Genomic DNA, 22352 nt, shown 5'->3' with positions numbered 1-22352 from the left:
TGCACAGCCCGAAGGGATCTCCTGCACAGACCGAAGGGATCTCCTGCACAGGCCGAAGGGATCTCCTGCACAGACCGAAGGGATCTCCTGCACAGGCCGAAGGGATCTCCTGCTCAGACCGAAGGGATCTCCTGCCCCTTGCTGCTTTCTTCCTTCTCTGCTCTTGTGTGGTTTTTCTCTCTTTTCCAGGCCCTGCTGCACGGGCTCTGAGCTGGGGGGTCCCTGCTCGCGCCAGGGGTGGATTGGGTGGACTCCAAGGTCCCTTCCAACCCAAACCAGTCTGTGCTTCTGTTCTTTTTCCCTTTTCGTTTGTCGGCTTGGTGACAGCCGTTCGCCGATGGGGTTATTTTACTGTAAGCTTGCGCTCGATCAGTTCGACATGCAGTTAGGATTTTTTTTCTAAACAATTAATATCAAGAAACTAATGATTCATTTATAAAGCACAGTGAGGTGAGCCCAGACCAACTCCTGCTCTCTGGAGTTTTCATTACTGCACTTTTGTTTCTTTCTTCCTTGATTAAAGTCAGGACCAGCGATGCTGAGCCCAACCACACATGGAGGAGCGATGAGCCCAGCACATCAGCGCGGGTCTGGCTCAAGGTCTGACTTTACTGGCCACTTTTTGGCTCCTGGTAGCCAGGCGGTGCCGGGCAGGGGCGCGGGTCAGGTCCGTGCCTGAGCGGGGAGCGCGGTGGCTTGGCAGATGTTTCTAGATCTTGAATTTTTCCTTGCTGAATATTTCCCGTTTACCACAATTCCCGTAGGGCGCGGCTGCAGAGCTGGCGGCTCTGCCCTGTGCTGCTGCAGCGATGGAGGCCACCGGGGCGATGGAGGCCGCCGGGGCAATGGAGGCCGCCGGGGCAATGGAGGCCGCCGGGGCGCGCTCCGCGTCACTGGGCAGCTCAGGTGTCGGCAGCTCAGGCCGACTGTCCCGGGGAACAGCCCTGGGCTCTCGGCCCGTGTCGCGTTGTTATCCCGCGGTCGCTCGGTGCCGCCGGTGCTGTGGGTCCCGGGAAGGGCACCGTCGGTGTCCACCCGACCAGTAGGTGCCTTGGCCTTTGGTTTGGAAGGCTTTCAGGCCACTGACTTTGGTGCTTTTATTATTAGGCAGCATTTGGCACTTTTATTAAAAGTGATTCTATACTATTTTCAAGAACCTGAAGTTCCTGACTCGCCTTGGTTTGCAAACAGCTCTTTGACTCTTGCCAGAAACATCCGTGTGTTTCCAGCAGCTATTCCCAGTTCTCAGCGGTTTTGGGACCGGCGGGTGCCGTGACCTGCCTCCGCTTCACGCTGCTTCTCTCATTTTTGGAGGCGGTTTTCTGTGAGAAGTGACGTAGCACAAAATGAGATGTCCCGTGGAGACGCGTGGTGTGTGCGGGTGACGGACGGGCCGGGCCGGCAGTCCTGCCCAGCCCGTTCGGCGTTGCCGTTGGAGCGGCTGTAGGTGCCGGACCGGAGCTCCGCCGCGTGTGGCGTGTGCCGGGCGGGCCGTACGCCGGCGTCCTGCGGTCCTGCCAGCGCCCAGCCCTGGATCCGCGGCACGTTGTACCCGGGGCGGTGTCACTGCCGCAACCTGGCTCTGCGTCCTTCCCTCCGACACCTGCTCTTGCCTGTGGTCTCTGGGTGACGTTCTGCCCGGTGCTGGTGTCGGGGTGGCCGGGGCGCGGGCGGTGCCGCGGCTGGGGCGCTGGACCGAGCCGCTGTGGGGAGCGCGGACGCTGCCGGCAGAAATTCCCCCGCCACGTGGTCGAAACTCGTCGGAGAACAAATGCATTGCGTTGCTATGACAACGGGAAGATTTACAGCAGCTTGAAATTCTTGTAGTTTGAACCTAAAATATTCCTTGGAAAAATATTCTGCGTGTGGCTGTGCGGTGCAGCCGGGAAGGGCCCTGGGGGTGGGTCCAGGGTGACCGGGTCTGAGGCCTCGCTCGGTGCCGGGCACCGTCCTGCCCGGACCCGCGGCTGCGCCCTCGGCGGCCACCGGAGCGTGTCTGTGCTCACGTGCGTTGCTGTCACTTGCTGTGCAGGGGGTGGCTGTGGAAGGGTGAAGCCAGGGCGGTGTGGATGTGGTGGTGTGGAAGGGTGAAGCCAGGGCGGTGTGGATGTGGTGGTGTGGAAGGGTGAAGCCAGGGCGGTGTGGATGTGGTGGTGTGGAAGGGTGAAGCCAGGGCGGTGTGGATGTGGTGGTGTGGAAGGGTGAAGCCAGGGCGGTGTGGATGTGGTGGTGTGGAAGGGTGAAGCCAGGGCGGTCTGGATGTGGTGGTGTGGAAGGGTGAAGCCAGGGCGGTGTGGATGTGGTGGTGTGGAAGGGTGAAGCCAGGGCGGTCTGGATGTGGCCGGGGCGGGAGGTCCTGTCACAGGGTCCCACCGCTCACCAGCGTCCTCTGAGCAGGAGAGCTCTGCGTGCCGCACCTGTTCCTCGCTTTGCCGCTGCACTTGCACCGGAAATGGGCTGGATAGGGTCAGCTCTGGACGTTGCCATACGTCAGCCAAACTTTAGGCACATTACGGTTCAGCATGAAATGGATTCATTAAACAAAATTCAGGAAACTTCATCTTTCCTGGCCCAGGGTCCGCAGTGCGGTGTCTGGGCTGCAGAGCCCTGTTCCCCGCGGCCGCACTGGTCCCCTGTCCCCATCCCACTCCCCTTGCAGCCGTGCTGGTCCCCTGTCCCCGTCCTGCTCCCCTTGCAGCCGCACTGGTCCCCTGTCCCTGTCCCGCTCTCCTTGCGGCCGCGCTGGTCCCCTGTCCCCGTCCCGCTCTCCTTGCGGCCGCGCTGGTCCCCTGTCCCCGTCCCACTCCCCTTGCGGCCGCGCTGCTCCCCTGTCCCCGTCCCGCTCTCCTTGCGGCCGCACTGGTCCCCTGTCCCCGTCCCGCTCCCCTTGCAGCCGTGCTGGTCCCCTGTCCCTGTCCCACTCCCCTTGCAGCCATGCTAGTCCCCTGTCCCCGTCCCGCTCCCCTTGCAGCCGTGCTGGTCCCCTGTCCCCATCCCGCTCTCCTTGCGGCCGCACTGGTCCCCTGTCCCCGTCCCCCTCCCCTTGTGGCCGCACTGGTCCCCTGTCCCCGTCCCGCTCCCCTTGCGGCCGTTCTGGTCCCCTGTCCCCGTCCCGCTCCCCTTGCGGCCGTTCTGGTCCCCTGTCCCCGTCCCGCTCCCGTCGCAGAGCTGCGGGCACAGGCAGGACTTTGCGTCCCCAGGTGTCCCCAAGGCCCGTGTCCTCGCACAGCCGCTGGGTGAGGCTGGTGTCGGGCAGGACGGGTGGCAGCTGGCGTTTTATTCTCTGCCTTGCATTCTCTAGGCTTGCACTTGGCACACGCCTGAAGCTACAGCCTTAGGCCTCCCCTGCCTCTGAACAGAGTAGGCGGTGGCTGTGGTTACTGCCGGTGTCCATGTCCCGTGTGTGTTGTCACCTCCAAACCGGGGTGGCAGCTGGAGACGGGCTGGCAGGGCCTTGCTGGTGGCCCCGGGCGCCCTGGCCCGCCCTGCTCCCTGCTCTGGGACCCTCCCCAATGCTTCCTGAGATGCCACCTCCGTACCGTCCCCACGCCGGGCTGACTGTCCCCACGCCGGGCTGACTGTCCCCACGCCGGGCTGACTGTCCCCACGCTGGGCTGGCTGTCCCCGCCTGCTCCCAGGTGGTGCAGGGACTGGCGCTGGAGCCTGGGTCGCTCCTGCCCTCCAGCCCAGCTCCGCATGCTTTCCCGGCCTCCTGCTTTGCCGCCATCCTCCAGCCCGCCATGGCGGCCGGCGCTGGCTCCGCTGCACAAGCAGTAGCTGACGCCACTCTCCCGCTCTCTTGCAGTGCCTTTCAGAGAAACTCCCAGCTACACGAAGCGGAGACGGATCCTCGGCGCCGGCGGCCTGTCCTCCCCGCGTGTGCTGCAGCGCTCGGCCAGCGACAACAACCTGAAGGCGGAGAGCCGGGCGTCCTACTCGCCGGTGCCCTCGCTGCGCAGCCTTCCGCCGCAGCTGCTGGCGCAGATGCAGGAGGCGGCGGCGGGGGACGGCAGCCTGGCCAGCTCCGGCAGCGCCCGCAGCGCCCACAGCCGCTCCCCGTCCCTGCAGCGGGTGCAGGAGGAGAAGGAGGCCGACCTGCCCACGCTCCGGAGGAGCAGCCGCGGCAAGGCCAGGTGAGGCTCGGGGCGGCAGAGCCGGGCTGGCCAGTGCCGTGGGTGGTGGGTCGGCACCACTGGAGACCCTCCCGGGGCTGGGCAGCAGGTGGGAGTGAGGTGGCCGGCGCAGCCCCTGTTCACACCACAGCGAGCAGGGTGGCCGGCGCAGCCTCTTTCTGTGCCACAGCGAGCAGGGTGGCCGGCGCAGCCCCTGTCTGTGCCGCAGCGAGCGGGGTGGCCGGCGCAGCCCCTTTCTGTGCCACAGCGAGCAGGGTGGCCGGCGCAGACCCTTTCTGTGCCACAGCGAGTGGGGTGGCCGGCACAGCCCCTGTTCATGCTGCAGCGAGCGGGGTGGCCGGCGCAACCCCTTTCTGTGCCACAGCGAGTGGGGTGGCCGGCGCAGCCCCTGTCTGTGCCACAGCGAGCAGGGTGGCTGGCGCAGCCCCTGTCTGTGCCACAGCGAGCAGGGTGGCTGGCGCAGCCCCTGTCTGTGCCACAGCGAGCGGGGTGGCCGGTGCAGCCCCTGTCTGTGCCGCAGTGAGCGGGGTGGCCGGCGCAGCCCCTGTTCACACCACAGTGAGCAGGGTGGCCGGCGCAGCCCCTGTCTGTGCCGCAGCGAGTGGGGTGGCCGGTGCAGCCCCTGTCTGTGCTGCAGCGAGTGGGGTGGCCGGTGCAGCCCCTGTCTGTGCCGCAGCGAGTGGGGTGGCCGGTGCAGCCCCTGTCTGTGCCGCAGCGAGCGGGGTGGCCGGCGCAGCCCCTGTCTGTGCCGCAGCGAGCGGGGTGGCCGGCGCAGCCCCTGTCTGTGCCGCAGCGAGCGGGGTGGCCGGCGCAGCCCCTGTCTGTGCCGCAGTGAGTGGGGTGGCCGGCGCAGCCCCTGTCTGTGCTGCAGCGAGCAGGGTGGCCGGTGCAGCCCCTGTTCGTGCTGCAGCGAGCAGGGTGGCTGGTGCAGCCCCTGTCTGTGCCGCAGCGAGCAGGGTGGCCGGCGCAGCCCCTGTCTGTGCCGCAGCGAGCGGGGTGGCCGGCACAGCCCCTGTCTGTGCTGCAGCGAGTGGGGTGGCCGGTGCACCCCCTGTCCACGCCGCAGCGAGCAGGGTGGCCAGGGCCCGGAGCGAGCGCGAGGGGCTTTTCTCCGTCTTCTCCCTGGCGCTTGGTCTAGTCTCGCGTCTCACAAAAACGGTGAGTACATCAAAGGCACGTTGTGCTTGTCGTTGCTATGACAACGAATGCATCTTGAAAAGGAATACTTCGAGGCTGCACATTGCAGATAAGCCAACACCCAATGTGTCCCCAGCGACCTGCAGTTCTTGGGTTATGGGCGCTCTGTCTGCGGGGCTGGGGTGGCATCGCTCTGCCCAACCCCCTGGCCGCCCTCGCCGGTGTGGGGAGCCCCTCCTTGTGCTTCGGGCGGTTTCCATGGCCGGAGGTGCGGGAGTGACACGGACCTCGTGTTCCCCGCTGCTCCCTGTCACTGACCGTGTGCGATGCGAACGCCGGCCCTGACCCCGCTCGCCGCTGCTGTGCTCATCTTTGCTCTGCTCTGGGGGTGCCTGCTGCTCCCCTCGGCCGGCAGAGCTGCTGGGGACACCTCCATGGCCGAGGGTCCCTTTGGTGACAAGTGGTGCCAGGCTCTGCTTCTGCAGCCCTCTGGTCGTGGAGAGGTGGGAGTGCTGATGGGAAACGGGTACGTGAGGCCAGAGCAGGAGTTTGAACCGGGTCTGCGCTAGAGCTGTGCTCGCTAATGACTGAGAAATGGGTTTGAGCGCCGAAGAACCGTTCGGCAGATGGCAGCTATTTACATTAACTGCATCGCAGAAACGGCTCGGAGGCCCTTGGAGGCAATCTAAAGAATTTGGGGAAAAGGAAGCATGTCAGTGAATTAAAAATAATGAAAATAAATGTAAAACAGGTACTAGAGGGGGAACAACTCAAACCTCTTGGGTACCTACTAGGATTCTGCACAGTTCAACTGCGGAAGAGCTGCAGGATGCTGTCTGGACAGCGCGCTGGAAGCCTCTGCTCAGCGTGCCGCTCAGCACCGCGCCGGCGTTGGCTGCCCTGGCCGTGCCGACTGATGGGATGGAAAGCAGCCTGGTGCCTCGGTCCAGATCAATGGTGACGCCTCTGAGCGCTGCACCCCGCGCCGGGCGCTGCCCGCCAGCAAGATCAGCGCGGGTTAAAGGGTTTGGAGACGCAGTGGAAATGATGAGGAATGAGAAGAACCTCTCTGCTTTGAAGAGAGGTTTAGGAGAGTGGGATTGTTACCTTAGAAACGGGATGAATAGGAGGAAATATGTTAGAAATATTGAAAATGCTGAATGGCTAATCAGAGGGAAACAGGGAACCTCTGCCTGTTCGATGGCACGAGGAGAAGAGAGCGTGCGATGGAATTAACGGTGAGGGCCCTCAGAACCAGGATGAGCAGTGGTTTCCCTGCACCCCGCAGCTCGCTCGGGAGCTCAGTGCCTCGGGAGCTCAGCGCATCGGGAGCTCAGCGCCTCGGGAGCTCAGCGCCTCGGGAGCTCAGCGCCTCGGGAGCTCAGCGCCTTGGGAGCTCAGCACCTCGGGAGCTCGCGGCAGCCCGGTGCGCAGTTTGGTTAGGAAAACACTAAGAGGCTGGCGTGGGTAAAAAAATACCCTGGGCTGTTACAATCCATAAGGTTTTGGAAGTTTCCCCAAAATCCCCCAAGCAGGTGACGGGGAGGCAGGAGGAGGCGGCTGGGGAGGAGGAGCCCGACCTGGCCCATCCGGCCAGGGGACAGCAGGAGCCGGGCTGGGCCGGAGCTGCCGGGCCGGGGGCTCGCAGAGGCGGGGGCTGGTGCCGCTGGGAGAGCCGCCGTCTGTGCTGCCGGCAAAGCCCCGCTGGCTGCGGCCCCGGCTGCTCCCCGAGTGCGGGGAGGCGGCTGCGGCTCCTCTCGCCTCTGCGCAGACCCACCAGACACCTGCCGGGCCCTGGCGCCGGGGCTGGCCCGCCCGGTGCCGCCCGGTGCCGCCCGGTGCCGTGGCCCAGCCGGTACCGAGAGGCCAGAGCGCAGCAGCTGCCTCCACGTCTTGGCGCCCAGCGCTGCTGCCCCGTTTTCTTCGGTCTCCTGCTTGTGCAAACTTTGAAAGGGTTGCTGGAGGTGGCTTAATTATTCCTAACCATATGCATTTTAGCAAATTCATATGAAAATGCATTTTTCTCCGTTATTTTCAGATAGTTGTGTGTTTTGTCACGGACAGAAGGATTATGAAATCCGTGGCACTGAGTTTGGGGCGGGTGCGAGTCCCTCGCTGCCTGCGGCGTGTCCAATGGCGTGTCCCATGGCGTGTCCCATGGCGTGTCCCGTGGCGTGTCCCGTGGCGTGTCCCATGGCGTGTCCCATGGCGTGTCCCATGGCGTGTCCCATAACGTGTCCCATGGCGTGTCCCGTGGCATGTCCCATGGCATGTCCCATGGCATGTCCCATGGTGTGTCCCATGGCGTGTCCCGTGGCATGTCCCGTGGCGTGTCCCATGGCGTGTCCCATGGCGTGTCCCATGGCTGCTACGCCTGGAGGCTCGGAGCTGCCGGGTTGCCCAGAGCTGGTCTTGGCGCCCTGAGGAGAGGAGAGCAGGCGGTGAGCCCGAGGGCAGGAAAAGCAGAGCTGCTGATGGGACAGCGGCGTGTGACCCCACAGCCGCCGTCCCCTGTCCCCTCGCACCAGGGGCTGTGAGCAGGGTGGAGCAGAGGGACATTTCGGTGCAGGAGAGTCCCGGAGGAGCAGAGAGGGGCCCGGCGCCTCTGCCCTCCCATCCTGGCCGCGGGGGCTCCCGGGGTTGTCGGCGGTGCCGGGGGCGTCAGCTCCGCCGCCCTTCCCGCGCTGTCCCGTGTCCCCAGCAGTGATGTTCCCCTGAAGGACACAGGTGTGCACGCGCAGTTGCTGATCGGCGTGAAGCCGTGTGCTAACAAGTGCTTAGAGCAGCTGATTGATAGCGGCGTTTTGTGTGACCCGGTGCTTCTTTCACCTGCGGTTTGGCCTCATCGCAGAGCTTTTCCTTCCTTTGGGGCCGGGAAGAGCAGCGCAGGGATCCCCGTCTCATCTGAATACTCGGTTCCCGGGGATGTTGTATTTTCGAACAAGGAAGCCTTCTCTTTGCGGTGAGTGACAAGGCACCCATAGACACGCCAAGTCCTCTCACAGCTTCCTTGAGAAGTCTTGCAGAAAAATTGATTCTGGGTCAAATTTTTATTAGAGTAAACACCAAGTAAATTTAGAGTCTGCTGTGTTGGCCCAGAATTCTTTATTCTGAGGGCGAAAACTCCCAGCAAAATTCTGGTTGTTTTGCAAGTATATTCAGGATAGCAAAGAGAATTTACACAAAAACTAGTTTAGCATTAGCGTTTCTTTTTTATGCAGAGAGGGAGTGCAGAAGCGCCTCGCGCTGCCCTGGGAGCCGGGGCAGGGGCGGGATGGGTGCGTGTCCCAGGGCCGGGGGCTGTGCCGGCCCGGCGCCGCGGCTGAGCGGGACAGCGGGACACGGGCGGGGGGTGGGCCGGGGTCCGTCCCTTGGCAGGAGCGGGCTCAGCCGGCCGGGCTGCGAGGAGCCCGGGGCGAAGGAGCCGGGCGGTGCCCGAGGTTGATGCAGCCCGGGGGCGCTGGGTGAGCCTTGGCGGGTGTCCCCAGCTGCCTTTTGGTGGTTGTTGTGTTGATAACCTGCACCGGTGCCACTGCTGCCGGTGCCGCTGATGCTGGCTCTGAACCCCACGGGCCATCGGCCGTGCCCATCCTGCCTGTCCGCAGGGACCCCGCTGATGGACGTGCCCGGGCGTTTCCTTGCTCCTGCCTCTCCCTGTCCTCGCCACCAGGAAGTTTCCTTATGTCTGACCCCAATATTCCTTGCTCTGGTTCGTGACGCCCCGTTTGTCGTGCAGAGGTGCGGCGGGGAGCTCGCAGCGCTCCCGTGCGCGGTGCAGGCTGCCGGCGTGCGTCCCTCCGTGTCACCTCTCCGCCACCTTCCTCCCCTTCCCCGGGGCCCCGTTCCTGCCCAGGCCCCGCGGTCCCGCAGCGTGTGCGGGGGTGGGCGGCAGCACGGGACTGCGGCGGCGGAGCCGCGTTGGGTGTTTGTCAGGCTGTGGCTTTGATAGCGCAGCGTGTTGCGTGTAATGAAACGGTGTGATGTCTGACTCATTAAGTGTGTGATGCCTCCACGTTTTTTCCCCCTCAATCCCGCTACATCACCCATGCTCCCCTGTCTGAATCCTTGTGCAGTTGATGGTTCCCGCATAGATTTTAGTACCTCCAGTTTATCAGGATCCGTTGAAACCCTAATCCTGTTTGTGGGGTGTTTTGCAGCCCCTCTGCAGTGCCTGTAGATGTGGCAGGGCTGTCTGCGCTGCCTGTAGATGTGGCAGGGCTGTCTGCGCTGCCTGTAGATGTGGCAGGGCTGTCTGCGGTGCCTGTAGATGTGGCAGGGCTGTCTGCGCTGCCTGTAGATGTGGCAGGGCTGTCTGCGGTGCCTGTAGATGTGGCAGGGCTGTCTGCCTGTAGATGTGGCAGGGCTGTCTGCGCTGCCTGTAGATGTGGCAGGGCTGTCTGCGCTGCCTGTAGATGTGGCAGGGCTGTCTGCAGTGCCTGTAGATGTGGCAGGGCTGTCTGCGCTGCCTGTAGATGTGGCAGGGCTGTCTGTGCTGCCTGTAGATGTGGCAGGGCTGTCTGTGCTGCCTGTAGATGTGGCAGGGCTGTCTGCAGTGCCTGTAGATGTGGCAGGGCTGTCTGCACTGCCTGTAGATGTGGCAGGGCTGTCTGCAGTGCCTGTAGATGTGGCAGGGCTGTCTGCGGTGCCTGTAGATGTGGCAGGGCTGTCTGCGCTGCCTGTAGATGTGGCAGGGCTGTCTGTGCTGCCTGTAGATGTGGCAGGGCTGTCTGCAGTGCCTGTAGATGTGGCAGGGCTGTCTGCGGTGCCTGTAGATGTGGCAGGGCTGTCTGCCTGTAGATGTGGCAGGGCTGTCTGCAGTGCCTGTAGATGTGGCAGGGCTGTCTGTGCTGCCTGTAGATGTGGCAGGGCTGTCTGTGCTGCCTGTAGATGTGGCAGGGCTGTCTGCGGTGCCTGTAGATGTGGCAGGGCTGTGTGCCTGTAGATGTGGCAGGGCTGTCTGCGCTGCCTGTAGATGTGGCAGGGCTGTCTGCGGTGCCTGTAGATGTGGCAGGGCTGTCTGCACTGCCTGTAGATGTGGCAGGGCTGTCTGCAGTGCCTGTAGATGTGGCAGGGCTGTCTGTGCTGCCTGTAGATGTGGCAGGGCTGTCTGCACTGCCTGTAGATGTGGCAGGGCTGTCTGTGCTGCCTGTAGATGTGGCAGGGCTGTCTGCGCTGCCTGTAGATGTGGCAGGGCTGTCTGCGCTGCCTGTAGATGTGGCAGGGCTGTCTGCGCTGCCTGTAGATGTGGCAGGGCTGTCTGCAGTGCCTGTAGATGTGGCAGGGCTGTCTGCGCTGCCTGTAGATGTGGCAGGGCTGTCTGCAGTGCCTGTAGATGTGGCAGGGCTGTCTGCAGTGCCTGTAGATGTGGCAGGGCTGTCTGCGGTCCCTGTAGATGTGGCAGGGCTGTCTGCAGTGCCTGTAGATGTGGCAGGGCTGTCTGCAGTGCCTGTAGATGTGGCAGGGCTGTCTGCAGTGCCTGTAGATGTGGCAGGGCTGTCTGCGGTCCCTGTAGATGTGGCAGGGCTGTCTGCGGTCCCTGTAGATGTGGCAGGGCTGTCTGCGGTCCCTGTAGATGTGGCAGGGCTGTCTGCGGTCCCTGTAGATGTGGCAGGGCTGTCTGCAGTGCCTGTAGATGTGGCAGGGCTGTCTGCAGTCCCTGTAGATGTGGCAGGGCTGTCTGCGGTCCCTGTAGATGTGGCAGGGCTGTCTGCAGTGCGTCGCTGTTCTGCCAGAGGTCATGGGGCCCCAGGTTGGCCCTTGACAGGAGCGCCGGGGGCCGTTCTGCCCAGGGGGGCTGGGACTGCCAGGAGCCAGCGACAGCTGCACCGCGCGGCTGTTGGTGCAGCCGGGAGCTGACGATGGCCGTGCAGTGCAGCTGTTGGTGCAACCAGGAGCCAGGGATGGCTGTGCTGTGTGGTTGTTGGTGCAGCCGGAGCCGGTGACGGCTATGCTGTGCGGTTGTTGGTTCAGCCGGTGACGGCCCCACTGTGCGGCTGTTGGTGCAGCTGGAGCTGGTGATGGCTGCACTGTGCGGCTGTTGGTGCAGCCGGAGCTGGTGACGACCGCGCTGTGCCGCTGCCGCCAGCCCGTGTGTCTGTCCTTGACAAAGCCCCGACTGTCACCACGTCGCTGCCTTCTGGGCAGACACAAACGCTCTGCCTTGTAATTTTTGCAGTGTTTTCTTCCAAGAAGTGAAGCGATGATATTTCTTTAGCTTTTCTCTTCTCCCCTTTTGGCCAGTTGTAGTTTTCCACTCTTCTGGACATACTCTGTATAACACAAGCCTTCAGAGATGGCCTTAGATTACTCCTATCTGTTCTTAAACTTCCTACCACGTGTGTAGTCAGGCACATCCAGATACTCTTAATTAATTCCCACTTCTGGTTTCTGGGTAGGATCTTAACTCTGCCTCTGAAATCTCATGGTTGGGCTCTGATTTAAAGATGAACAAGTATTGAGCACAGGTTTATTTTTAGTTTCATCCATTGAAAACTTTCCCCCTCTGCAGTCCGCCCAAGGAGCACCAGCAACGCCCAGCAGTCACCAGCGGTCCCCAGCAGTCCCCAGGGATCCCCAATGATCCCCAGGAGTCCCCAGCAGTCCCCAGCGATCCTCAATGATCCCCAGCAGTCCTCAGCGGTCCCCAGGAATCCCCAATGATCCCCAGCGATCCCCAGCAGTCCCCAGCGATCCCCAATGATCCCCAGCAGTCCCCAGCGGTCCCCAGGGATCCCCAATGATCCCCAGCGATCCCCAGCAGTCCCCAGCGATCCCCAATGATCCCCAGCAGTCCCCAGCGGTCCCCAGGGATCCCCAGCAATCCCCAGCAGTCCCCAGTGATTCCCAGCAGTCCCCAATGATCCCCAGCGATCCCCAATGATCCCCAGCAGTCCCCAACAATCCCCAGCGGTCCCCAGCAGTCCCCGGGGTCTGCGGGTGTGCTTGCGGGATGATACCCGCTTCTCCCCGTGCTGGCGTTCCCTCCCATGCTCGTGCTGGCCAGGCGTTTGCTTCTCGTGCCTTGTGCGTTTCCGTCACGTGTCTCCGCAGCAATCTCCCCAGTTCACGCAGCGTGTTTGAACTCAGCGAGTGTCTCGTGAGGTACCTGGTCTCGTACTTCACAGCTCGGCATCCTTTCTGCTGGGATAGGCCTGAGCTCTGCTTTCCTTGGCTTCCCCATCATGGGACCACGTAACAGTTTGGGTTGAAGGGTCCCCTGGAGGCCACGTCCCCCCTGAGCCGACCCCTCCGGAAACGCCGTCTCCAGCGTTCGGGTGTGTGTGGAGCTTGGCCTCCAAACGCATCGCTCATGTCTCACTGGTCTTTCTCGCTGTCTTCCTGTGGAGCGCCCGACGCTCGGTTGTTCCAGCCGACATCACATCTGCCTTCATACCTTCAGCTGCTTGGAGTCAAAGCACTGGAAGTGTCTGTGGCTGTAAAACTGAAGGGTAATGAGCAGAGTCTGAGAGCTGGCGGGACAGCCAGGGTCCTGATCCTCCCCACCGATCTCTGATCAGCGCGGTCTCCTGTTATCCCCATGGGCGGGATCGGAGGGCACAGCACAAGGCTGGGCTGGCCCGGTGGAGATCTGCTGAGCCCGGATTGTGTCCGCTCCCTGCCCTGGAGAGCAGGACACGCGCCGAGGAGCCAGGGTGACCGTGCCCCCTGGGTCCTCTCCGTGGCGCGTGTGCCCAGGGCGCGCTGCCGGGTCCCGCTCACACGGTGCCCGCACGAGCTGGCTGCCGTACAGAGTACACGGCATCCTTCCCATCCCTCCCCGAGGTTCCTGGCGCTTTGCCACCTTGAACAAACATCCTTCTTCTGAAATTGCTAAAACTGCAGTTATAGCATCAACTGGAACCCGGGGACTTTATTTCTAATATTCTTGACCTCTCCTTGGGGGGTTTAATAAAATAAATGCCTCGTCCCAATCTCTTTTTTTGTATTATTACTTTTAACAATGTGAAATGATTCACTATTCCCAAGCCCTTTTTTTTCCCTCAGCAAAGTGAATGAGATCTTTGCCCTAAGACTCAGTGGCTGGTTTCTTTATTTATTTTCTAAAAGCCTCAGACAATTTGTTTTCCATCCCTTGCCTTTGAAAGGGCTGGATCCGTTTGGTTTGTTCTGCCCGCATCAGGGATTTGAGGAGAAATCACCTCCGTTTGTTCCGTTCTCCAGTCCCAGCCGGGCGGCAGCAGCTGCTGAGCGGCCCCAGCGGCTTCCCCAGGACCAGCCCGGGAGGGCCCTGGAGGTGGGTGGTGCACGGGACACCCGCTCCCAGTGCTCCCGGTGCTCCTGGGCTCACCCGGCTGCTCGCGGTCCCCATAGCGCCGAGCAGCGATACCAGCGCCGTGCCCGGCGCTTTAGATGTGGGGTTTTCTTTTGGGGTGGGGGACCTCTTGCTGCTGGTGTGACACCGTAGTCCAAGGCAGCTCCACCAGGAAGCAACGCGATGGGCAGCGCTTTGTGGGGAAAAACGGTGAGGAGACCGTGAGCGCGCAGTTGTCACCCTGGAGACCTCGTGCAGGAAATGTGGGGTGTTTGCAAAGGGCTTACAGGGTGTTTGCCAAGGGGTTATGGGGTGTTTGCAGAGGGGTCACAGGGTGTGTGCCAAGGGGTTACAGGGTGTGTGCCAAGGGGTTACGGGGTGTTTGCCAAGGGGTTATGGGGTGTTTGCCAACGGGTTACGGGGTGTTTGCCAAGGGGTTATGGGGTGTTTGCAAAGGGGTTACATGCGGCAGGGTAACTCAGGTTGCAAGGGACATCTGGAGGTGGCCTGGTCCAGCCCTCCCATCTAACAGAGAAAGCGGCTCCAAAGGCTTGTTGGGGAGGCAGCTAAGGGCCTGGTCTCTCAGGGGTGTGCTCCTGCCCCTCGCCGAGGGCTCTGGGCCGGAGCTCAGCCCGAGGGTGCGGGGCAGCCCCGCGGCTGGTCCTGAGCTCCGCCGGTGCCTGGGGAGCTGGGGACCCGCCTGGTGCCAGGGCTTGCCTGGCACTGCCAGGGTCACTGTCCTGCTGTCCCCGGGACTGCACCCTGTCCGTGGGACGGTCCCAGCTCAGTGGCCCTTGGGGTGACACCGGAGCCGGCTCCCCTCGCCGTCCCTGAGCTGCAGGACGGAGAGCAGAGCAGAGCAGAGCAGAGCAGAGCGTCGCCTGCACCGCGCGAGGCGCCGCCCGCACCGCGGTCTGTGGGTTGTGCTGAACCCGCCTGAAGTAACTGGGACAAATGCCTTCTAAATTCTGATAAACCAAGGGGAGTCTGACCCGTAATCCAGCCAGATTACCTCCCTGGCAGGCCGCTTTGTCTCTGTAATAGCTTTTTCTGTTTGCCTCAGAGTTCCCTTAAGAACATACGCTGCCAATTGGGATACCAGCGAAGCTTCAGGAATGTTTATTTCAGTTGGGCAAAATTAAAGCGGGACTGGATCAGGCGAGCGGAGACACCAGCAGCTCCCGGCTGGGCCTCAGCCTGGAGGCCACCCCGCGCCACCGAGTCCCAGCCGTGGGCCAGCGCCTTCTTACAAACGTGTGCGAAGATCCACAGCGGTTCAGAGAGGGTGAGCGGTGCATGCGGCTCTTGCAGTGAATACAGCTCACCAGCAGGGCCTTTGGACAGGCTTTCCTGCGTTCACTTGGTTAAAGCGTTGACTTTGGTATCTGAAGGCTGCACCGCGGGGTTTGTGGAGCACGGCAGAGCCTGCAAGATGCTCCCGGGGAGCGGTTTGGTTCTGGGTGGCCTGGATGGCCCGGCAGCGCAGGGAGGTCCTGGCGCCACCGCGACAGACCGGCGCTGAGTCCCATCTGGGGTGTGCGGGAGGTGAGCGCCGGGCGGCTGGAGCCGGGCTGGGAGGGTCTGACGGGGCTGAGGAGCTGAAGTTCGAACATCTGGCGAGATCCAGAGCTGCCGCGGAGACAAACCCCGGAGCCTGGGGTGCGTGCTGGGGGCTGCCGGAGCCCAGCGGTGGGAACGGCCCCACGGGGAGAGCCCATGATCGTGTGCCCAGGTCCCTCCAGAACCGGTGGCTCGTGGTGATCCCCTGGGACCAGTGGCTCATGGTGATCCCCCAGGGCTGGTGGCTCCTGGTGATCCCACAGGATCAGTGACTCGTGGTGATCCCCCGGGGCCGGGGGCTCGTGGTGATCCCCTGGGACTGGTGGCTCATGGTGATCCCACGGGATCAGTGGCTCCTGGTGATCCCCCGGGACTGGTGGCTCCTGGTGATCCCCCGGGGCCGGTGGCTCATGGTGATCCCCCGGGACAGGTGGCTTGTGGTGATCCCCCAGGACCGGTGGCTCCTGGTGGTCCCACAGGGCCGGTGGCTCATGGTGATCCCCCGGGACCGCTGCCTCCAGGGCAGACGGGAGGAGGCTGAACTGCGTTGATCTGCACATCGTGTGGGTTACAGAAATAGTCACCTTTCAGAAAACGTGGAGCAGTGAATGACAACGGCTTTACTGGACTCAGCATCTCGAGGGGGCAGAGACACTGGGAACGCTCACTGTGCCAACTTCGGAAGGGCAGTTCCAGGAGGATCACAGAAATCCATCAGAAAGGCCTGCAAAGGCAAAAGCCGCAACAGCATCCGTAAGGGCGAGTGGGAAGCGCTGGGTGATCGGGCAGAGCTGCGAGAGCCGGTCACCAAGAGGCAGCGGAGTCAGCGGGAGGCTGTTGGGGAGGAAGGGGGCCCGGGAGGGGGGACCTGGGGCTGGGGACAGTGAAGAGCTGAGGGCGAGGAGGAACCGTCTGCCGCAGGAGGCGTTCGTGTGGCCGCTGGCGGGATCTGGCACGGTCGCTGTGGTGAGGTCCCAGCGCCGGGCAGGAGGGTGCTGAGGAGGGTTCCGGTCCTGAGCTGGGCAGGCAGGCCGGGCACTGGGAGGAGAACCGTGTCCCCTGAGCAGGGCGCGCAGGTCGGGCGCTGGTACAAGAACCGTGTCCCCTGAGCAGGGCGCGCAGGTCGGGCGCTGGTACAAGAACCGTGTCCCCTGAGCAGGGCGCGCAGGTCGGGCGCTGGTACAAGAACCGTGTCCCCTGAGCTGGGCGCACAGGTCGGGCGCTGGTACAAGAACCGTGTCCCCTGAGCAGGGCGCGCAGGTCGGGCGCTGGTACAAGAACCGTGTCCCCTGAGCAGGGCGCGCAGGTCGGGCGCTGGTACAAGAACCGTGTCCCCTGAGCAGGGCGCGCAGGTCGGGCGCTGGTACGAGAACCGTGTCCCCTGAGCAGGGCGCGCAGGTCGGGCGCTGGTACAAGAACCGTGTCCCCTGAGCAGGGCGCGCAGGCCGGGCGCTGGTACAAGAACCGTGTCCCCTGAGCAGGGCGCGCAGGTCGGGCGCTGGTACAAGAACCGTGTCCCCTGAGCAGGGCGCGCAGGTCGGGCGCTGGTACAAGAACCGTGTCCCCTGAGCAGGGCGCGCAGGTCGGGCGCTGGTACAAGAACCGTGTCCCCTGAGCGGGGCGCGCAGGCCGGGCGCTGGTACAAGAACCGTGTCCCCTGAGCGGGGCGCGCAGGTCGGGCGCTGGTACAAGAACCGTGTCCCCTGAGCGGGGCGCGCAGGTCGGGCGCTGGTACAAGAACCGTGTCCCCTGAGCAGGGCGCGCAGGTCGGGCGCTGGTACAAGAACCGTGTCCCCTGAGCAGGGCGCGCAGGTCGGGCGCTGGTACAAGAACCGTGTCCCCTGAGCAGGGCGCGCAGGCCGGGCGCTGGTACAAGAACCGTGTCCCCTGAGCAGGGCGCGCAGGTCGGGCGCTGGTACAAGAACCGTGTCCCCTGAGCAGGGCGCGCAGGCCGGGCGCTGGTACAAGAACCGTGTCCCCTGAGCAGGGCGCGCAGGCCGGGCGCTGGTACAAGAACCGTGTCCCCTGAGCAGGGCGCGCAGGCCGGGCGCTGGTACAAGAACCGTGTCCCCTGAGCAGGGCGCGCAGGCCGGGCGCTGGTACAAGAACCGTGTCCCCTGAGCAGGGCGCGCAGGTCGGGCGCTGGTACAAGAACCGTGTCCCCTGAGCAGGACGCGCAGGTCGGGCGCTGGTACAAGAACCGTGTCCCCTGAGCAGGGCGCGCAGGTCGGGCGCTGGTACAAGAACCGTGTCCCCTGAGCAGGGCGCGCAGGTTGGGCGCTGGTACGAGAACCGTGTCCCCTGAGCAGGGCGCGCAGGTCGGGCGCTGGTAAAAGAACCGTGTACCCTGAGCAGGGCACGCAGGTCGGGCGCTGGTACAAGAACCGTGTCCCCTGAGCAGGGCGCGCAGGTCGGGCGCTGGTACAAGAACCGTGTCCCCTGAGCAGGGCGCGCAGGTCGGGCGCTGGTACAAGAACCGTGTCCCCTGAGCAGGACGCGCAGGTCGGGCGCTGGTACAAGAACCGTGTCCCCTTAGCAGGGCGCGCAGGCCGGGCGCTGGTACAAGAACCGTGTCCCCTGAGCAGGGCGCGCAGGTCTGGCGCTGGTACAAGAACCGTGTCCCCTGAGCAGGGCGCGCAGGTCGGGCGCTGGTACAAGAACCGTGTCCCCTGAGCAGGGCGCGCAGGCCGGGCGCTGGTACAAGAACCGTGTCCCCTGAGCAGGGCGCGCAGGTCGGGCGCTGGTACAAGAACCGTGTCCCCTGAGCAGGGCGCGCAGGTCGGGCGCTGGTACAAGAACCGTGTCCCCTGAGCAGGGCGCGCAGGCCGGGCGCTGGTACAAGAACCGTGTCCCCTGAGCAGGGCGCGCAGGTCTGGCGCTGGTACAAGAACCGTGTCCCCTGAGCAGGGCGCGCAGGTCGGGCGCTGGTACAAGAACCGTGTCCCCTGAGCAGGGCGCGCAGGTCGGGCGCTGGTACAAGAACCGTGTCCCCTGAGCAGGGCGCGCAGGTCGGGCGCTGGTACAAGAACCGTGTCCCCTGAGCAGGGCGCGCAGGCCGGGCGCTGGTACGAGAACCGTGTCCCCTGAGCAGGGCGCGCAGGTCGGGCGCTGGTAAAAGAACCGTGTACCCTGAGCAGGGCACGCAGGTCGGGCGCTGGTACAAGAACCGTGTCCCCTGAGCAGGGCGCGCAGGTCGGGCGCTGGTACAAGAACCGTGTCCCCTGAGCAGGGCGCGCAGGTCGGGCGCTGGTACAAGAACCGTGTCCCCTGAGCAGGACGCGCAGGTCGGGCGCTGGTACAAGAACCGTGTCCCCTGAGCAGGGCGCGCAGGCCGGGCGCTGGTACAAGAACCGTGTCCCCTGAGCAGGGCGCGCAGGTCTGGCGCTGGTACAAGAACCGTGTCCCCTGAGCAGGGCGCGCAGGTCGGGCGCTGGTACAAGAACCGTGTCCCCTGAGCAGGGCGCGCAGGCCGGGCGCTGGTACAAGAACCGTGTCCCCTGAGCAGGGCGCGCAGGTCGGGCGCTGGTACAAGAACCGTGTCCCCTGAGCAGGGCGCGCAGGTCGGGCGCTGGTACAAGAACCGTGTCCCCTGAGCAGGGCGCGCAGGTCGGGCGCTGGTACAAGAACCGTGTCCCCTGAGCAGGGCGCGCAGGCCGGGCGCTGGTACAAGAACCGTGTCCCCTGAGCAGGGCGCGCAGGTCGGGCGCTGGTACAAGAACCGTGTCCCCTGAGCAGGGCGCGCAGGCCGGGCGCTGGTACAAGAACCGTGTCCCCTGAGCAGGGCGTGCAGGTCGGGCGCTGGTACAAGAACCGTGTCCCCTGAGCAGGGCGCGCAGGTCGGGCGCTGGTACAAGAACCGTGTCCCCTGAGCAGGGCGCGCAGGTCGGGCGCTGGTACAAGAACCGTGTCCCCTGAGCAGGGCGCGCAGGTCGGGCGCTGGTACAAGAACCGTGTCCCCTGAGCAGGGCGCGCAGGCCGGGCGCTGGTACAAGAACCGTGTCCCCTGAGCAGGGCGCGCAGGTCTGGCGCTGGTACAAGAACCGTGTCCCCTGAGCAGGGCGCGCAGGTCGGGCGCTGGTACAAGAACCGTGTCCCCTGAGCAGGGCGCGCAGGTCGGGCGCTGGTACAAGAACCGTGTCCCCTGAGCAGGGCGCGCAGGTCGGGCGCTGGTACAAGAACCGTGTCCCCTGAGCAGGGCGCGCAGGTCGGGCGCTGGTACAAGAACCGTGTCCCCTGAGCAGGGCGCGCAGGCCGGGCGCTGGTACAAGAACCGTGTCCCCTGAGCAGGGCGCGCAGGCCGGGCGCTGGTACAAGAACCGTGTCCCCTGAGCAGGACGCGCAGGTCGGGCGCTGGTACAAGAACCGTGTCCCCTGAGCAGGGCGCGCAGGTCGGGCGCTGGTACAAGAACCGTGTCCCCTGAGCAGGACGCGCAGGTCGGGCGCTGGTACAAGAACCGTGTCCCCTGAGCAGGGCGCGCAGGTCGGGCGCTGGTACAAGAACCGTGTCCCCTGAGCAGGGCGCGCAGGTCGGGCGCTGGTACGAGAACCGTGTCCCCTGAGCAGGGCGCGCAGGTCGGGCGCTGGTACGAGAACCGTGTCCCCTGAGCAGGGCGCGCAGGTTGGGCGCTGGTACGAGAACCGTGTCCCCTGAGCAGGGCGCGCAGGTCGGGCGCTGGTAAAAGAACCGTGTCCCCTGAGCAGGGCGCGCAGGTCGGGCGCTGGTACAAGAACCGTGTCCCCTGAGCAGGGCGCGCAGGTCGGGCGCTGGTACAAGAACCGTGTCCCCTGAGCAGGGCGCGCAGGTCGGGCGCTGGTACAAGAACCGTGTCCCCTGAGCAGGGCGTGCAGGTCGGGCGCTGGTACAAGAACCGTGTCCCCTGAGCAGGGCGCGCAGGTCGGGCGCTGGTACAAGAACCGTGTCCCCTGAGCAGGGCGCGCAGGTTGGGCGCTGGTACAAGAACCGTGTCCCCTGAGCAGGGCGCGCAGGCCGGGCGCTGGTACAAGAACCGTGTCCCCTGAGCAGGGCGCGCAGGTCTGGCGCTGGTACAAGAACCGTGTCCCCTGAGCAGGGCGCGCAGGTCGGGCGCTGGTACAAGAACCGTGTCCCCTGAGCAGGGCGCGCAGGCCGGGCGCTGGTACAAGAACCGTGTCCCCTGAGCAGGGCGCGCAGGTCGGGCGCTGGTACAAGAACCGTGTCCCCTGAGCAGGGCGCGCAGGCCGGGCGCTGGTACAAGAACCGTGTCCCCTGAGCAGGGCGCGCAGGTCGGGCGCTGGTACAAGAACCGTGTCCCCTGAGCAGGGCGCGCAGGCCGGGCGCTGGTACAAGAACCGTGTCCCCTGAGCAGGGCGCGCAGGCCGGGCGCTGGTACAAGAACCGTGTCCCCTGAGCAGGGCGCGCAGGCCGGGCGCTGGTACAAGAACCGTGTCCCCTGAGCAGGGCGCGCAGGCCGGGCGCTGGTACAAGAACCGTGTCCCCTGAGCAGGGCGCGCAGGTCGGGCGCTGGTACAAGAACCGTGTCCCCTGAGCAGGGCGCGCAGGTCGGGCGCTGGTACAAGAACCGTGTCCCCTGAGCAGGGCGCGCAGGTCGGGCGCTGGTACAAGAACCGTGTCCCCTGAGCAGGGCGCGCAGGTCGGGCGCTGGTACAAGAACCGTGTCCCCTGAGCAGGGCGCGCAGGCCGGGCGCTGGTACAAGAACCGTGTCCCCTGAGCAGGGCGCGCAGGCCGGGCGCTGGTACAAGAACCGTGTCCCCTGAGCAGGGCGCGCAGGCCGGGCGCTGGTACAAGAACCGTGTCCCCTGAGCAGGGCGCGCAGGTCGGGCGCTGGTACAAGAACCGTGTCCCCTGAGCAGGACGCGCAGGTCGGGCGCTGGTACAAGAACCGTGTCCCCTGAGCAGGGCGCGCAGGTCGGGCGCTGGTACAAGAACCGTGTCCCCTGAGCAGGGCGCGCAGGTTGGGCGCTGGTACGAGAACCGTGTCCCCTGAGCAGGGCGCGCAGGTCGGGCGCTGGTAAAAGAACCGTGTACCCTGAGCAGGGCACGCAGGTCGGGCGCTGGTACAAGAACCGTGTCCCCTGAGCAGGGCGCGCAGGTCGGGCGCTGGTACAAGAACCGTGTCCCCTGAGCAGGGCGCGCAGGTCGGGCGCTGGTACAAGAACCGTGTCCCCTGAGCAGGACGCGCAGGTCGGGCGCTGGTACAAGAACCGTGTCCCCTTAGCAGGGCGCGCAGGCCGGGCGCTGGTACAAGAACCGTGTCCCCTGAGCAGGGCGCGCAGGTCTGGCGCTGGTACAAGAACCGTGTCCCCTGAGCAGGGCGCGCAGGTCGGGCGCTGGTACAAGAACCGTGTCCCCTGAGCAGGGCGCGCAGGCCGGGCGCTGGTACAAGAACCGTGTCCCCTGAGCAGGGCGCGCAGGTCGGGCGCTGGTACAAGAACCGTGTCCCCTGAGCAGGGCGCGCAGGTCGGGCGCTGGTACAAGAACCGTGTCCCCTGAGCAGGGCGCGCAGGTCGGGCGCTGGTACAAGAACCGTGTCCCCTGAGCAGGGCGCGCAGGCCGGGCGCTGGTACAAGAACCGTGTCCCCTGAGCAGGGCGCGCAGGTCGGGCGCTGGTACAAGAACCGTGTCCCCTGAGCAGGGCGCGCAGGCCGGGCGCTGGTACAAGAACCGTGTCCCCTGAGCAGGGCGTGCAGGTCGGGCGCTGGTACAAGAACCGTGTCCCCTGAGCAGGGCGCGCAGGTCGGGCGCTGGTACAAGAACCGTGTCCCCTGAGCAGGGCGCGCAGGTCGGGCGCTGGTACAAGAACCGTGTCCCCTGAGCAGGGCGCGCAGGCCGGGCGCTGGTACAAGAACCGTGTCCCCTGAGCAGGGCGCGCAGGTCTGGCGCTGGTACAAGAACCGTGTCCCCTGAGCAGGGCGCGCAGGTCGGGCGCTGGTACAAGAACCGTGTCCCCTGAGCAGGGCGCGCAGGTCGGGCGCTGGTACAAGAACCGTGTCCCCTGAGCAGGGCGCGCAGGTCGGGCGCTGGTACAAGAACCGTGTCCCCTGAGCAGGGCGCGCAGGTTGGGCGCTGGTACGAGAACCGTGTCCCCTGAGCAGGGCGCGCAGGTCGGGCGCTGGTAAAAGAACCGTGTACCCTGAGCAGGGCACGCAGGTCGGGCGCTGGTACAAGAACCGTGTCCCCTGAGCAGGGCGCGCAGGTCGGGCGCTGGTACAAGAACCGTGTCCCCTGAGCAGGGCGCGCAGGTCGGGCGCT

The 22352-nt window shown here is 64.8% G+C and overlaps 1 protein-coding gene across 2 annotated transcripts in view; it reads left to right on the top strand.

Annotated features, from left to right (window-relative positions):
- Window positions 1-22352, top strand: part of SHANK3 (SH3 and multiple ankyrin repeat domains 3) — a 410126-nt gene that overhangs the window by 137409 nt on the left and 250365 nt on the right. For both annotated transcript variants that reach the window (XM_065860718.2, XM_065860710.2), the window contains one exon: window positions 3806-4133. In XM_065860718.2, the coding sequence (XP_065716790.1) occupies window positions 3806-4133 (328 nt within the window). The remainder of the gene's footprint in view (window positions 1-3805; window positions 4134-22352) is intronic.

Source organism: Patagioenas fasciata, chromosome 1 (assembly GCF_037038585.1).
Source record: "Patagioenas fasciata isolate bPatFas1 chromosome 1, bPatFas1.hap1, whole genome shotgun sequence".
Classification (NCBI taxonomy): Eukaryota; Metazoa; Chordata; class Aves; order Columbiformes; family Columbidae; genus Patagioenas; species Patagioenas fasciata.
This window is presented reverse-complemented; position numbering and strand designations above follow the sequence as displayed.